This window comes from Diachasmimorpha longicaudata, chromosome 15 (assembly GCF_034640455.1).
Source record: "Diachasmimorpha longicaudata isolate KC_UGA_2023 chromosome 15, iyDiaLong2, whole genome shotgun sequence".
Lineage (NCBI taxonomy): Eukaryota > Metazoa > Arthropoda > Insecta > Hymenoptera > Braconidae > Diachasmimorpha > Diachasmimorpha longicaudata.
In genome coordinates, this window is record NC_087239.1 from 2,848,971 (window position 1) to 2,864,698 (window position 15,728).

At 39.7% G+C, this 15,728-nt stretch overlaps 1 protein-coding gene across 4 annotated transcripts in view; it reads right to left on the reverse strand.

Annotated features, from left to right (window-relative positions):
• LOC135169529 (uncharacterized) overlaps positions 1 to 15,728 on the reverse strand; it is a 131,044-nt gene that overhangs the window by 4,088 nt on the left and 111,228 nt on the right. For all 4 annotated transcript variants that reach the window (XM_064134599.1, XM_064134598.1, XM_064134597.1 and 1 more), the window contains exon 9: positions 9,240 to 9,284. In XM_064134599.1, coding sequence (XP_063990669.1) covers positions 9,240 to 9,284 — 45 coding nt within the window. The remainder of the gene's footprint in view (positions 1 to 9,239; positions 9,285 to 15,728) is intronic.

A 15,728-nucleotide genomic window follows, 5' to 3' on the forward strand; every position in this document is an offset into this window, starting at 1 on the left:
CACAAAGTTGCCTACGCCGACAAACTACTCCAGGGGTCTGCAAAATTATTTGTGAGGTCCGAAAAAGGGTTGAAGACATGGGCAAACTTGAAGGTGGCCTTTTTGGCTTGAGGGCGTTTTTCCGGGGTTGAGGTGTCCAAGACGTGGCTCACCAATTTGGGCAATATTGCAAAGATTCCCCTGGCAACAGCGATTTGTTGTTATCCAGGGGTCGAGCGGTCAAAGGCTGTCGACGCGGGGGAAGGGAGGGCCCGGAATTTGGTAGGATTTCCAACATGACCATTTGACACAAAACTTGAAGGGAGGGGAAGGGAGGGCCCGGAATTTTGTAGGATTCTCAACAGAATCATTTGACACAAAACTTGAAGTCGATAATGAGACGTATTCGGTGACACTTCATGTTGTGCCAGCAAATTTATTAAAATATGAGATGATTATTGGAAATGATTTCTTGGATTTGACAGAATTAAGGATGTCTAATGGGAAAATTCCGATTGCGAAAATGAATGCAAATGTAGTAAGCGGCTCAGAGGTTCCCGAGGTTTTTGATATTGATACGTCGGATCTTCAGGATTGCGAGTTTCACTATATCGTCAATCTCCCACATCGCGAAAAAACTAGGCGTCTCGTTCAAATGTGTATTCCGCAGGCTGTAACATGAATTTAGTTTTCAAAGATGACATTCCGGTTTATCAACGAGCGCGACGGTTGGCTCACCGGGAGAAACCGGGAGTATATTAGCAGATTAAAACATGGCTAGGGCTGGGCATAATCCGACCCTTTCCCTCTGATTATGCAAGTCCAGTGGTTTGAGTGAAAAAGATAAACGATTCATGGAGAATTTGTATTGATTATCGCCTCCTTAACAAAAAAAATAAGCCGTCATGGGTTTAGGTTCCTTATTTAGGTTTATTTAGGTTCCTTTTGGATACCCTGAGGATGAAAGACGGAAGATGGCCAGCAAAAGCTCTGAGGGAGGAGGTCAGGGGAATTCTTAACTGCTACCCCTCCAAGCTAGGCAAACTAATTAAACAAGCATTTGAAGAATTGGGGGATGGAACCTTACTGGAGAACATCTGGAACCATGGAGATCACGGGGACATCACAATGCAGTTAGAGTACAACTTAAGGACGAAGATTGATCAGGAGATACAAGTTGACTGGCACCGAATTGATAACTCAAAATACTGGCCCCAATATAAACACCTATCAGTCAAGTTCGAAGGGCAAGACTACTGGAACGATAAGCACCTGGGTGGAAACACGAAAGAGCATTGGGCGCGGATCAGGTGCGGAAATGTTGGCAAAAGCCAATGGAAGGGATACACGGAGGCCAGCTGCTTGTTCTGTGGCAACCCAGAAACGTTAGAACACATACTGCTATGTGAGCGAACTCAGGAAGTACTACCAGAGGAAATAACCAAAGACATGAATGACTGGAAGAGACAGCGCCCAGTCTACGTCGCTATGGAGCGTTGGCTTCTCACGGTGTTGAGGGGTAGGCCAGTCCTGGTTCTCTGCAACTACCTTCAGGCATTCCATAAGGCATCGAGAATCAGAGAAACATAAAGAAAATAGAACCAATGGAACATGGGAATAAGGAATTCACCCCGCGCTGCTGTGAAATACATTCACGATTTATACTAGCACATTATTTCTTTTCTTTGAGATTATAAAAATTGTTAATTGTTCTATAGTCTACGTGAACCAAAAACTAAGGTCTTATGTATTTTTATTATACAACGTATACTTGCAACTGGAATTGTATCTTGTCTGTAAAAGGCTTCAAAGGCCATACAGTGGCAAATAAATAAATGAGAAATAAGCCGTCATGGGACGCCTGGCAAATGTGAAACATCATGTGTGTACAAGTAATATGCATAGAAGATGATATTATTACAGGAATTAAATATAGCCTAATGGAAAAATGAAGTATTACGGATTTCTTACCTAAAATAGTAACTTTATTTAATAAACATTTATTTACATGTGATATAAAAGTTCGATATTAATATCAAGTGGCCACAATTTAAATATTTTCATTCGTGATTTCAGTAATAGTTATATTTGATGTTTCCTCTGCCGGTATTACTGTGACGATTGGTCGATGATAACTAAAGTACGTTACAAAAGTATTGGACGAAACATCATCAAGATATCTCACAAATACAGCATCTATTGTTGTTCCATATTAAAAAATATAAACACACATTTATATTTAAAAAAATATAAATATGTTAATAAAATCTAAGATAAAAATTAAAATAGTCTGGTACTATTCGATTAATAAAGTCTTACACAAGATTGATAGTATGCCTTGTGTTTGAATGATCAGGGTGGCGTCCAGTTTCAATAAGAGAATGTTGTGATCCCTGCGATGATTGTTGGGAACTGAAATATTTAAAAACAATATGATATTAAAATACACAAAAAAAAAAAATTTAAGTGTGGCTTCAATATACTCATGAACTCAAATCTTAGTTAATTATTGCAATATATGACTAAAGATTTGCAAATATAAATTTTATTAATAAATTTTTCTATATTAATTCCTTCATGAATAATAAAAGAATACTTAATTGAAGATAATATTAATATAATTTATATAAATTATTAATATGATTAATATGAATATAATTAATTAAATATAAAAATATAATAATTACATTTATGGAGACTTGAAAAATACGATCTACTTACTGATGACTTGGTAGTATACTATAGTGTAGTTTCACTTTCTTTGCACAAGGTTGATCACTTTGATCTTCTGAGTTATCACTGTCACACATATTTTATTGTCAAAAATTAAAATTAAAAATTAAATAAAACGCAGGTTATGTGTACCGTAGTAAACAACAACGTCGAACTGAGTGAGAAGCCACACCGTACACTCTACTACACAGAATATAGATAGGCATACCTTAGTATAGTGTGGCGATTGCTTGCCACGGCAAGTATCGCCACGCCAACGATTCGGTTTAGGAGTGCGCCTATAGATGTTTCACATCAAAAATTATTAAAGATAGATATCCTTTGCCTCTAATTGAGAATCAATTAGATAAACTACAAGGCGCTAAGATTTTCAGCACTCTAGATCTGAAGAACGGTTTCTTCCACGTTCCTATTGATGAAGGAAGTGGAAAATACACATCTTTTGTTGTGCCCGATGGTCAATACGAATTTTTGAAAGTACCGTTTGGATTGTGTAATTCGCCGTCGGTATTTCAACGCAGTTTTTAAGAAGGAAATTGCCGAGGGAATTATCTTAACATAAATGGACGACTTAATAATCCCTTCACAAGACCAAAAAGAAGGATTGAAGCGGATTGAATACGGGCTGATCATTAATTGGGCAAAATGCATGTTTTTGCAGAAGCGCGGCGAATATTTGGGGCATATCGTAGAGGACGGTTGCATACGCCCTTCAGATCATAAGACGAAAGCAGTCATAAAACTCCCAGTCCCTAAGAATGTTCGTGGAGTTCAGAGTTTCGTAGGTCTCACAGGTTACTTCCGAAAGTTCATAGCGTGTTACTCGATTATAGCGAGACCTTTGACACAGTTGATAAAGAAAAATCCGAAATTTTCCTTTGGAAAAGCCGAAATGGATGCTTTCGAGTCGTTAATGTTTGCATTGGTTAGTAAGCCAGTATTAAGATTATATCGACAATCGGTAGAAACAGAACTGCACGCCGATGCGTCTCATTTCGGGTATGGTGCGATGTTATTACAGCGTAACAGTGAAGATCATGCCCTTCACCCTGCGTACGTCACAAGTGGAAAGACGAGTCCGGCTGAAGAAAAGTACACAAGCTACGAGCTAGAGGTTTTAGCAATCGTCAGAGCACTAAAAAAATTTAGAGTCTATTTATAAGGTATATCATTTAAAATCGTTACTGATTGTCAAGCATCTACAATGAGCATGAATAAAAAAGATCTATGTATGCGTAAAGCTTGGTGGGCTCTTTTTCTCGAGAGCTTTGATTATGTAATCGAGCACAGGCCAGGGAAAAGTATGGGTCATGTTGATGCGCTTAGCCGCAACCCGTTACCAACTGTATTTTTGATTGACGAAAAGAGAGACAGTGTGTTTTTAAGAATAAAGCGCAAACAGGTGATGAAGAATTGAAAAGGATTATGGAACGTATCGCACGTGGTCATGAGGATGGATACATTGTAAAGAATGATTTATTGTATGAGATATAGACGACGATTTATTAGTACTAGTTCCTTGAAACATGCAGGCTCAAGTAATAAGACAGGCACACGAGTAGGGTCATTTTGCCGTGGATAAAACAGAGTCTATTTAGGGTTTAAGGGAATGCGACCCAAAATTGAAAAAATTATACGTAGTTGTGTGAGTTGCATTTTGGCTGAAAAGAACCAAGGCAAAAAGGAAGGGTTATTGCATGCCATTGATAAAGGTGATGTACCTCTCGATACATATCACATCGATCATTTAGAACCTATCCCGTCAACGAAAAAGATTTATCGTCATTTATTTGTAGTAGTGGATGCTTTTACGAAGTTTGTGTGGTTGTATGCTACAAAGTCAACTGATACTGCGGAAGTGATAGTGTGGTTACAGAAACAATCAGGGATCTTTGGTAATCTCAGACGTATAGTGTCGGATAGAAGATCTGCCTGCACTTCACATGATTTCGGGGATTATTGTGGAGAGCAGGGTATCCAAGACAGCCTCATAGTAACCGGTATACCATGGGGCAATGGTCAGGTAAAGCCAGTTGACCGGACGATAATTCCACTCTTGACAAAGCTAGCGTCACCAAAACCCGATGAATGGTACATTCATGTACAGACGGCCCAGCAGTTTCTTAATGCGGCCATGAGCAGAAGTACTGGGAAGACACATTTCCAATTACTGTTTGGAACACATATGAGAGTAAAGGATGGTTCACACATTCGTGGGCTCATCGAAAATGAAGCCGTGGAGATGTTTGAGCAAGAACGGGATGACGTGCGTGAGTTAGCCAAGGCGAACATCACCAAAATCCAAGCTGCGAATCGGCGCACCTTCAACTACAAACGCAAGGAGGCTAATCGTTATCAGGATGGTGATCTGATCGCAATTCAGAGGACCAAAGCTGAACCTGGATTGAAATTCTCTTCCAAGTTTCTGAGGCCATACCAAATTATTAAAGTGTTGCGTCACGAAAAGGTTGGTGAACATGAAGGTCCGCAGCGAACTTCAACCGCATCCGATCACATAAAACCGTGGGTGACTCATGAGGAGTTTGATTTTGGGGATGACGTGACAGATGGATATCTGCCCTCAGATGTCTGAGGGCAGACAGATGGATATCTGCCCTCAGATGTCTGAGGGCAGATATCCATGCAGGAGGGCCGAGTGTAGGGACACGAAAACTGTCCCATTACTTTTAAGATGGAAAATAAACCATTTAGAGCTTAAGAAATATTTTAAAGGAAATACGGGTAATAAAACGATTTACCCCTCTAGGACTTATTTGGGTTGCCTTAGGTAGCGGGCCTGGCGCCCACATTTGAGGGAATCCCCAAATTCGTATTCGCGCGGCTACATTTGTAATCTTGAGAGGTTCGGTGTAAAAGCTTCCCCAAAAGGTTGATATTTTGGAGTGGGAGTACGCGGGTGGTCCGGAGGGATGTCCGAGCGGCATCAGGGGTTAGTTAGTAAATAATTGGCCGTGGTAGCGACGAGGAAGTTTCAACCTTGATCCCTCATGTAGTTTCAATCTCTAAAATAATTCAATATATCTTGTAACCTGTTTATGAGTTCATTTTATTTATTTATAAATTCCAGCTGCATGCTAAAATTATTTTATTCGTCCAAAAATAACACCGGATCAGGAGTAATTCGTTGTAAGTAAAATTTTGACATCTAGTTATTCCCTAGTTGATGAAAATCATGTACGACATGACTCCATGTCCGGCTGTCTTAAATTGTTCGCATCGTTGCATTATAACCTCCAATATATTTCATCTAACATATTCATGCAAACAATCATTAATTGATATGTCAATAATTTACGGCCAGAGTTTGCATTTGGGGGCATGCTACGTATTCTTTAGACCAAAAAAAGCATATATGAATTCTGACAACATATCCCGCTTGTTTATCATTGGTTTTGTTTCTTTCAAATTTGTTTTCAGTTCCAAAAATGATGGTAAGGAAAATGAGCAGCGAGAGAAGGAATTCGACATCTCAAAATCATAAAATATGTGAAAGGAGAATATATAGTCAAAGTATAGTAGTAAATGATATTATATTCTACATTCTTCTATATATGATGTTATGTTCTTTAAAATTAAATTAAATTACTTTTCATGTATGTTCTTTTTATTTATTATGTATTATGTATATGTCATTTCAATGCCAAAAATATAAAAAAATTATTTCAGCCTAGTTTAAGTCTATTTCAGTCAAGTCCGAAAAAAAATTAGCCAGGAAAAATTCAGAGTCCGCCCAGAAAAATTACGTGCCTTGCTCTTAAAAATCGCCCTCGCCGTGAGTCAGCGCGCGAGTGATAAATTTTTACGCAACAAACCGTAAAGTTTCTGTTGTGACTCACACTTAAGGGGTTACTCTCATGTGATCACTTCGATAAATCGATTTTTTTTTATATTTTGACAGTAAAACCTATTGAAAACATGCTGTGAAAAATTCAGACCGAAATTCATAGTATTTGATAAGTTACAGCTCATAGTCGCCGACGTGTCGTAAGCGATTGTCTACCAGGCTTTAAACTTTACACGCGTTTTTCTCGAATCATTATTTTCTGAAACGGTCAAGATCCTACAAGAAAAAGTATTCAGCCGAGTGCTTCAAAATTTCCATATGTTCTTCTACTCCTTTATAGTTATCGTCCCTACCAGACTTGTTTATTTTCGTAAATATTTTCACATTTTTTTTAAACGATTTTTAACGTATTGGAATATGGGATTGAGATAAGCTACACTTTTATTCTTCACACTTTATATTTTATTTATATGGTTAGCTCAAACTTATGCCAGGAGGTATGTTCCTCTAAAGATCCTAACGAAAGAGTGAACTCCGAAATAATATTTTGGGCCTCATGGACCGAAATATTTCCACCCCCGAAAAGGTTTTTATTTTATGGCCCCATGGCCACTTCTGGTCGCCAAATGTTACTAAGTAAAACGGGTAATAAAAACTTTTCCCTCTTTTTCTACATTTGGGCCCACCATAAAATTCTAGACAATATTTAGCAGAGGAGAAAGAGTGAATTTTGTATTTGGGGAAATCCCCAAAAATTCAACATAACGAAAAAGAACAAGATTTTCGTGATTTTTTTTTGAAGTTCGATATTTTTTTTTTTTTTCAATGAAATTTATTATATTTGGTAGGGACGATAGCCGCAGATCTACTGAATAATAATTCATTCGATTTTTTTATCTCAGACAACATGAACAGCCGTTATCACCTTGACCAATGAACTACCTTTATTTGTTGGGGACTGCTTTGACTTAAAAAAAATATATGTTAAAAATGTAAAAGACGAAAAAAAAAATTTTTTTCGTACATTTCAAAATACAGATAAAAATATATTAAAAAATCAACATGACTAAAGTTTGTTGTCGCATAAAAAAAAATTTCCTAAAAAGTGGTAAAATATAGGCGTTCACATGAAAGTAACCCCTTAATATGGGATTCAACTTCGTTGGGAGGTTACGTGTTGAAACGTAATTTTTACGGGACTTTTCTCGTAATATTTATAGAATTTTTCCCTCCGTGTATGTTATTTCATGCATATGGGGAGAATGATAAATGCAAAATGAAAGCTCTTTTCACTTAGCGCAAATAGTAGTGCAAGATGAAATTATCCTCCTGAAAATATACACGTCACCATTAATTCAATACTATCCCACGTAATCGAAGAAAGGATTGAAGGCTCCAGACCTTCAAATAAACTTTTTGCACCAGAAAAAATACTGCTGATCTGTGCTACGAGAGGGGTTCAATGCTTTCACATAGGTTATATAAAGCCCATTTTTAATAGGTAGAAGAAACCGTATGACGTTTCCTATCTCCCTAACTGTTATTGGACGGAGTACAATCGTTCCCTGAATTACAATTTCTCAGTCATTTCTTTGAAAGTCAACTTCAAGGTTGTAAAATGGGGGCACATTGAGTAAGATATTCCGACATTTTTTGACTCAATTCGTTGGAATTGACCCTTTGGAATTTTTTGGCACGCTATTATTATTTTTATGTATAATCACATGCACTTTTCGAGCTATTGAAATTAACTTCACTCGAAAGATTATTAAGACTAAATTAAAATTTTTATAGAATTATGTAGTATCTTAAAATGCGAGAAAAAAAACACAATACAGAGTTTTTAAATTCACAATTCTGGTTGGTGAAGCGGGTGAAGTTGAACACGAGTACATATTCACCAATGTTACTTAAATTTTGCATTTTCCCGCTTCAGACCATGCTACATCAATTCTAAGTAAAATTAGAAAATCTAAAAATGGGACGATTACAAAACTCGCATCCAAAAGCAAAAATGCCGAACAAATTTGGAAAAATATGTTATATTCAATACCATCATAGGAGAAATCAACAATATGGTCGGTAGTGGTGAAGGTTTTGGTCATGTTGAGTTACCATGGAATGCTTCATTTGTAAGTATAAATTTCTTCTATGAAAAAATGTTATAGCTGTCTGAACCTTCAATAAGTAATGTACTCCCAATTAAATATTTTCCGGCTTTAGAGGGTTTTTGAATTGATGTATTATATCAAACCAACTCTAGTTCAATTCCTTTCTATTTATATTTTCGAAAAGTTATGTGCCAAAGGATCGTAAAGACATTTTCATCTCGTTAAACACTAATCTACCCGAAGCGTGAACATTCCAGATTTGCCAACACAGTGATTCTACAACCTTTTGATACGATTTGCAATTTTTTGCAAATCCATTTGATGACAATACCATTTCAAAATGATATTATAATATTATTCAAAAGCGAAAACCAAACATTTTGTCTGGGAAGTATAAACTTTTAAGATGACTCAAAATCATCTGAAACGTGAAGATTTAATAGTCCATTAGAATATATTTCTATGGTCTTTTACCTAATATTTTCGTTTGAGCCCGCAAAAATATTTTTACGACCTTTTGGCACACAGCGCAATTAAAATATATATTAGAATCTAGTGACCATAAAATTAAATACATATTATTAAAATAACTAAGAAATATTTTCACATACCAGACATAGCTCCACTGGCCTTCGGCACCATCTTAAGTTTCTCACCTGTATGATGAATGCAGACTAGATTAATTAAACCATTTTATCACTCTCCACATCAGTTTTCTAATCATAGAAAACCTTCTACAAAATACGAGAAAAAAAGTACATCAGAGAACAGGGAAACTGAGTAGCGCCATCTAGAATATAATATAATGCAGAAAAAAGAAAAATTAGTTGATTTAGCCTTTTTGTAGAGCCTCAGACCGTTCTGATATCATCTGAAATAAGGTTATGTTCTTTTACATTCATTAAATAAAGTTGTTCCGGCGGAGAAATAACAGCAGAGCTATGTAAACGAGCAACTCCACTCCAGATCTGAAATAATCCGCAAAATAATTACGTAATATTATACAAATAGGGTAACAATAACTGCTGCAAGTAGAACACACCACTTCCACTGAGTTTAGATCAGAATCTGTAATAATTTACAACCCCATGCGCACAACTATATCAAAGAATTAGCATAATTAAAATTGTCGTCGGCATTCTGGCAAAGGTCTAAACTAACGAGAATAACATCAGCCATAATATTCCTTAGATTACAGTCTAAGAGTATCGGGAAAAAATGGCAGATATTCAATATCATCAGCATCACTGGTATTTCACTGGTGTTCAGAATATCCAGATAAACTTATTATTTTGCAGTAAATCGTTTTTCGACATTCATGAGGAAATGTCAAGTGCCATTTAATAACTGAATTTATTAACTTTGGTGATTTACATTTCATTCGCATGTCATAAATGTGTGCAATAGAATAATGAAGCACTTGCTGCTTATGAGAATCATAATGTTTTCATGAATGGCTGCCAAGCTACTAACCATTTGATAAATTTCTGAGAATCTAAATATTAACCGAAAACGATTACTATTATTTTTTTATAAAAACTGCTTTTTCGTTACCAAGGCGCGGAAAGCGCTTCCTACCCGACTGATTTGAGGACGATAGGTTAAATATTATAAGACGGGAGTCCACCGAGATACTGTGACGTGGTATTTCAACCGTCACGGATCTTCGACCGTTTCGCGGGTTTCTCGGAGACTTCCACCAGACGGGAAGTCACCTCCAGTGGCGAGTTCGGGAAGAGAGAAGAGGGAGAGTTTATGGGGAGATGTTTTTTTGTTTTTTGGGTGACTGGCGAGCAACGAATGTCCGCGCCACTACTCTCCCGCGAGGGATCCGCTTGACCCCGAGAGCATCGCCAGTAAATCCGAGGGCTACCCGAGAGATGTCCTCAGGCTCTTCGGGATGAATGGCCAGGACCGATGGTGGGGAGCGTCCAGCCAGTGGAGACGGGAGCTCAAAGGGCGGAGAGGAAGGAATTCCCGAGGGGAGGACACCGGATGCGGGCAGAAGATTCTGGAAGAACCACCCGGAACCAGCCCAATGAGTCGTCGCCAGGATTTCAGGCGCCTGCGCTAACAGGGCAGGGTGCATGCGTCCAGCGCTAAGGGCGCATGCGTCCAGGGCTAAGGGCGCATGCGTTACGCGTCAAGGGTCCATGCGAGGCAACGCAGGGCACCTGTCGCGCATCCCTGGAAATTTATAATTGGTGGATGATGACGCCACCACCCCCTTCCCACCCATCAGTAGCGGCGTGAGGGACCTGTTGCGTACAGCACGTGTGCTGTACGAGCACTTCCCGTTTGGTGGGCCTGCGAGTGGGCACGTGCGTAATTTACCCCAAGTGCTACGGAGAAAGTGCTGGAATCCCAGGACATCGGGTGAGCCTGGTGGCATCCATTTGCACAAGGCATTTATTGTTTAAAGATTTTTATTACGTATTATCTCTCTCGTGGGCAGAGATTCTCAGGGAATTAATTTGTTTTGGGACGTCCCGGACGTCTGAGTCCTGAAGGACTGTCGTTTTGGCATTCCCTCACCGAATCTCTGGCCATTCCGATCAGTGTGAAACTGACTGTCTCTCTCTCCGGGATCATAGTTAAAATTGAGATTGGAATGTAATTAACAATTGAGCTTGTTGAGAAAATGAAAAGTTAGATATTTGGTTGAGGCGAATTCTCAACCGGAAAGTTAGAATTTATCTTATCTGGAGCCATTGAGGGTCGGTTTAGGAATGTGTAGGTCGCGCGACCTCGCCCTTGTTTGGGTCGTCTTGTGTTTTGGTGGCACATTCCTTTGCCTTGGGAGTTTTAAGACTCACCGAATGGTATTGTTTCGAGTTATCAAGTATTTGACAAATTTTTGGGCTACGGCCGTTACAACAAATTGTTTAGTTAGCGTTCCGACGAATTGTTTATTTAACGTTCCGACTAACGGCAAGTGGGTTTGCTAGCCTACTTGTTCCGATTTATATTTTCTGTCTATTTAACGATCTTAACTCGAGTCGCGAGACTCAAGGGTGTTTATCCGTGTCGCGACTGCGTTGACTTTCAGTCGTGATTTTTTAATTTATTTTGTTTCAATTTTGCTTCATCAATTATCTGCTATTGTCGACTTCCGAATTTATTGACTATAATTGTACTCCGACGACAGGACTTGAAGCTTGTTCCGGTGGGTCGTTAATTCCCTGGATTTAATTTAAGGGCATTTTATTTACAACTGAACAATGATTTTTATTTTACATCGAGACTACTGGTGCATCGTTATTAAATATTGAGCTCCCCGCCAAAGTACACCCCCAGTTGCACCCCCTTGTCCAGCTTCGGTGGATTTAAACTCTCCGCATTGAGCGCCGGGGAATTCGAGGCTGCAGAAGGGAGGAGGAGTTAGATCACGATGGTCATTCCGTATAATGATCTGGCGCCCAACATATAGTGGTTGTATTTGTTTTATTTTAAGGGATTAAGGTGCCAGAGGGCGGGTGAACGGACGGAGGTTTCCGTGAACCTCCCGAAATTACGTCACAATACATTACAGCTCCTAGGAGTATAGGTGCTTACCTACCCTCCGCTAAACACGATCTGCTATGCCTCTAACGGAGACTGTCGAAACTTCAGAGTGACATGACAAGATTCCCCCACCCCTCTTCGTGCGCCGTTTCGCCCACCCACCATAGGTCTCCGTAACGAAACATAGATTATGGCACGGGGACGATGGGGTCGGATTGTGAACCGTGTAAAGTTTGCGGCGCTCGGCGTGGCAACTCTACGTCTCACCTCGTTCTGCAAACTTCACACTCCTCACAATCCTCCATCTATGGTTCTCATGCCATAATCTACCATTTTTGCGCCTAACATTGGTTTACCCAACAACTGCAGTTTGTAATTATTGAAATCGATAATTGAAATAATATATTTCGATACAAGTGCGACGAGTTGGAAGACCCCGTCGCAGATGTGTCCGAACTATATTTTTTGTTAGTGATGTTACGTTCGGGGAGTGGCGAACTATGTCATTTTTCATTGACTAGTAAACGAAAAATCTTTTGCTTCACAAGTAAATGAAAAGGCACTCTTCCATACGACCTGAACGCAGCAGCACTGACAACAAGGTATTTTCATCATTTTTATTTCGTCGAAACTCTTTTCAAAATCTATATTTAACTGTTACTGCATTGCACACGATATTTGCCTCTAGGTACTGAGTTACTGAGTTTAATCTTCTTGAAGGAAGGAAGCGTACAGGAATGGATCCGCGTGGATGATGTCAGAGTCCCCAGAAAGTATACAATAAGGTATTTCTTATCGAATCAATCAGTGATCAGGGTGTCCCTGATCAATTCATGATTACGGACACAACACACGTTCCGCGGGTTCCTGAAATTTTCTAAGGGTTCGAGAACGACGCCATTGAGCCAATATAGTGTTGAGGTACATCTGGTATTTGAACATAGGATTTCGAAGGTGGACCAGGCGGAGGAATCCTCGAGTGAGTTTGTGAAAAAATATTGTGTTCGAGATAGAGACGAGATTGTGGCGCCGATTTGGAATAGGTATAAAAATTAAAGAACACGAGACACGAGAGTCTAATTGGGGATGCACTGTTTTTTGATTAAAAGCTGTTGACGCGTCACCTTGCGTCTTTGAGTTAGTTCACCGTAGTATGATAGGGATTTCCTGAAATCAACTTAGCGTAACAATTGTAACGTGACATTTTCCATGGGGGTTGGACAGTGCCCATTACCTTCGCCCTACTTCCCTTTTATCCAATTGGACTCAAAAACCTTAAATCGATAGGCGCCAGATACCTTTTAGACCGGAAGTATCAAACCGGAATTCCTATGGGATCTCTCAAACAAGTCCCAAAAAAAAGAAAAACTCTGAACTGAAACGAAACTAAAATCCCTACACAAGAAAAAAAAATAACAAACAAAACAAAAAAAGGAGCCAATTAGATTTTGGGGAAAGGTAACGGTCCTCGGTTCGCTCAGTATGCTAGGTTAGGGAGAGAGGGGTGGGTTTCAGGTGGGATTAGAGGTATTGGCCACGAAAGTGAGGGAGTCAGGAGGGAGAAATTACAAAAAAAAGGTCATACAATAATAATTAAACTCTCTATATTTTTTCAAACATCCCATCCTCCCGATTATCTATAATTACATTATGAGATTTTACAACGACCATACTTTCCAAATATTCCTTCTGAATTTTTCTTATTTCTCCCCAAGAGTAATAATCCCCAGATAACTTGTAACAACTTCCAATTATTACCACGATCTTGCGATCGGTTCCCAAATAACTCTGCGTAATTCCCTGAATATTTATCGCCAACATATTCCACTTCGAATAAGGAACAACATACCCAAGGAAATAAATATATAACAAAAAAAAATAGCGTAACGCAACTAGTTGACCCACGCGAGTGAGAGAGAGAGAGAGAGAGAGATGGATGCGAAACCCACCACGCTCTACCCTCCATCGTAATTCGCAGCACAGTAACGACGATTTCACTCTTCCGTTTATTATTTTATTATTGCCGGTTACACACAAAAGAGAAAAAAATATCGATCAAACACATCCAAGGGCCCGGTGAGGTAATTTTTAGCCAGGTAAAACCTGGAGAACACCCTTGATCCGTTGACGGGTGAAATACCCCAAAATTGGGAAAAACCATCACTATTTTTGGATCATTAGCCACCCGGAAGTGGAGAAAAGACGCTTTGGGTTTAACCCAGAGCGAATAGTTTAAACAAATGGACTCACCGTGCAATCCAGGCGTCTACGTCTACCTTTCCTTTTCATTTTTTTCTTTGACCAACACTATACTTTTACTGATTATGACTTCACCCGGCGATTCACAGATCGCGACTGATCGATCACGTCGATGTGATCGGGAAGGACCGGGAGGCTCCGCCCCTTTTTCCGAGGTCCTCCCGAAATTTTCCGAGGGGCACTGGGTAGTGTCACCCTCTCTAGCCTAATTAATCTAACCCTGATCCTGGCTCTCTCCTTTACCGACCGGGTCCTAATTAGGTGCTTGCTCACGGGTAATGCTAGGGTTTTGGCGCTTCCTACGGGGTGATTCTCCGGGATCTGGGGGGGGGGGGGGTTGAATAACTTTAAAAATCAGAAATCATGATATGGATCCTAAACAGCCTGGTAATTCGTCGAAGACAGGGGCTGTACCTGTTTCGAACGACCTTGCACCGAAAACCAAAAACGTAACGAATCAATCCCCCCTAAAATCCGTATTTCGGAGCGCCGGTATTTCAGCCGGACCTATTCAAATTCCCGTACGATTAGCAAAGGGTGCGTCCCACAAAAATTACCGGATGGCTCGTGTTTAGGCCCTTCTTCACGATAATTTGAGTGGGCCCACAAAACTCATACTGGGATCGGCAGAGGACGAGTAACGCATTACTTAACCACCTGAGGGTGGAGGGGGGAGGTAGGCTAAGGCCTATCTTCCGGGTTGAGCCACCCCGGGGTGGAGAATTGCGCGAAACGGGTTTAGCCACACCGTGGTGGAAAAGTACGCGGTTAACAAAATATTCTCTCTCTACTTTCACTCACGCTTTCCTCTTTTTGTCGTTTCGGGATTGGGTGGTATTCCTCCCGGTCTTTGGGTGTTCCTAACAGACATCCCCATGTCTGTTACACAATGCTGATGTACTAAAAGAAAGGGGGTTTTTGTTATGCGATAGAGAATTGAGGATTCACTTCAAAACTTGAGATTGCTAGGGCGCACGTGTGCTTTCGGTACGAGCGTTCGGAATCTTGGTAAAAAAAAGTCCTTGATTGGACGTGTCTTAGCACGTGATGCTTTTCACCCCTCTATTGGGCGTTGAGCGTACACTATTTGAATTGAGTTACTGAAAATGCTAATTAACTATGTTCGTGAGAAGCTCTCAGTGCTGATGTACTGTTTGATAATTAAAGAGAGCACTAGTTATTGACCGGTTGAGCCCGGTTCTGAATAGAGAAGAACTATATACAATTGAGCATAACTTGGTGCCTGGACTGTGAAAAAACTGAGTTGACTTGTAGAGCCTGAACTTGATTGAAAAGAAGTGAGGATTTATCTATGTAGTATCGGGAATAATTATGTA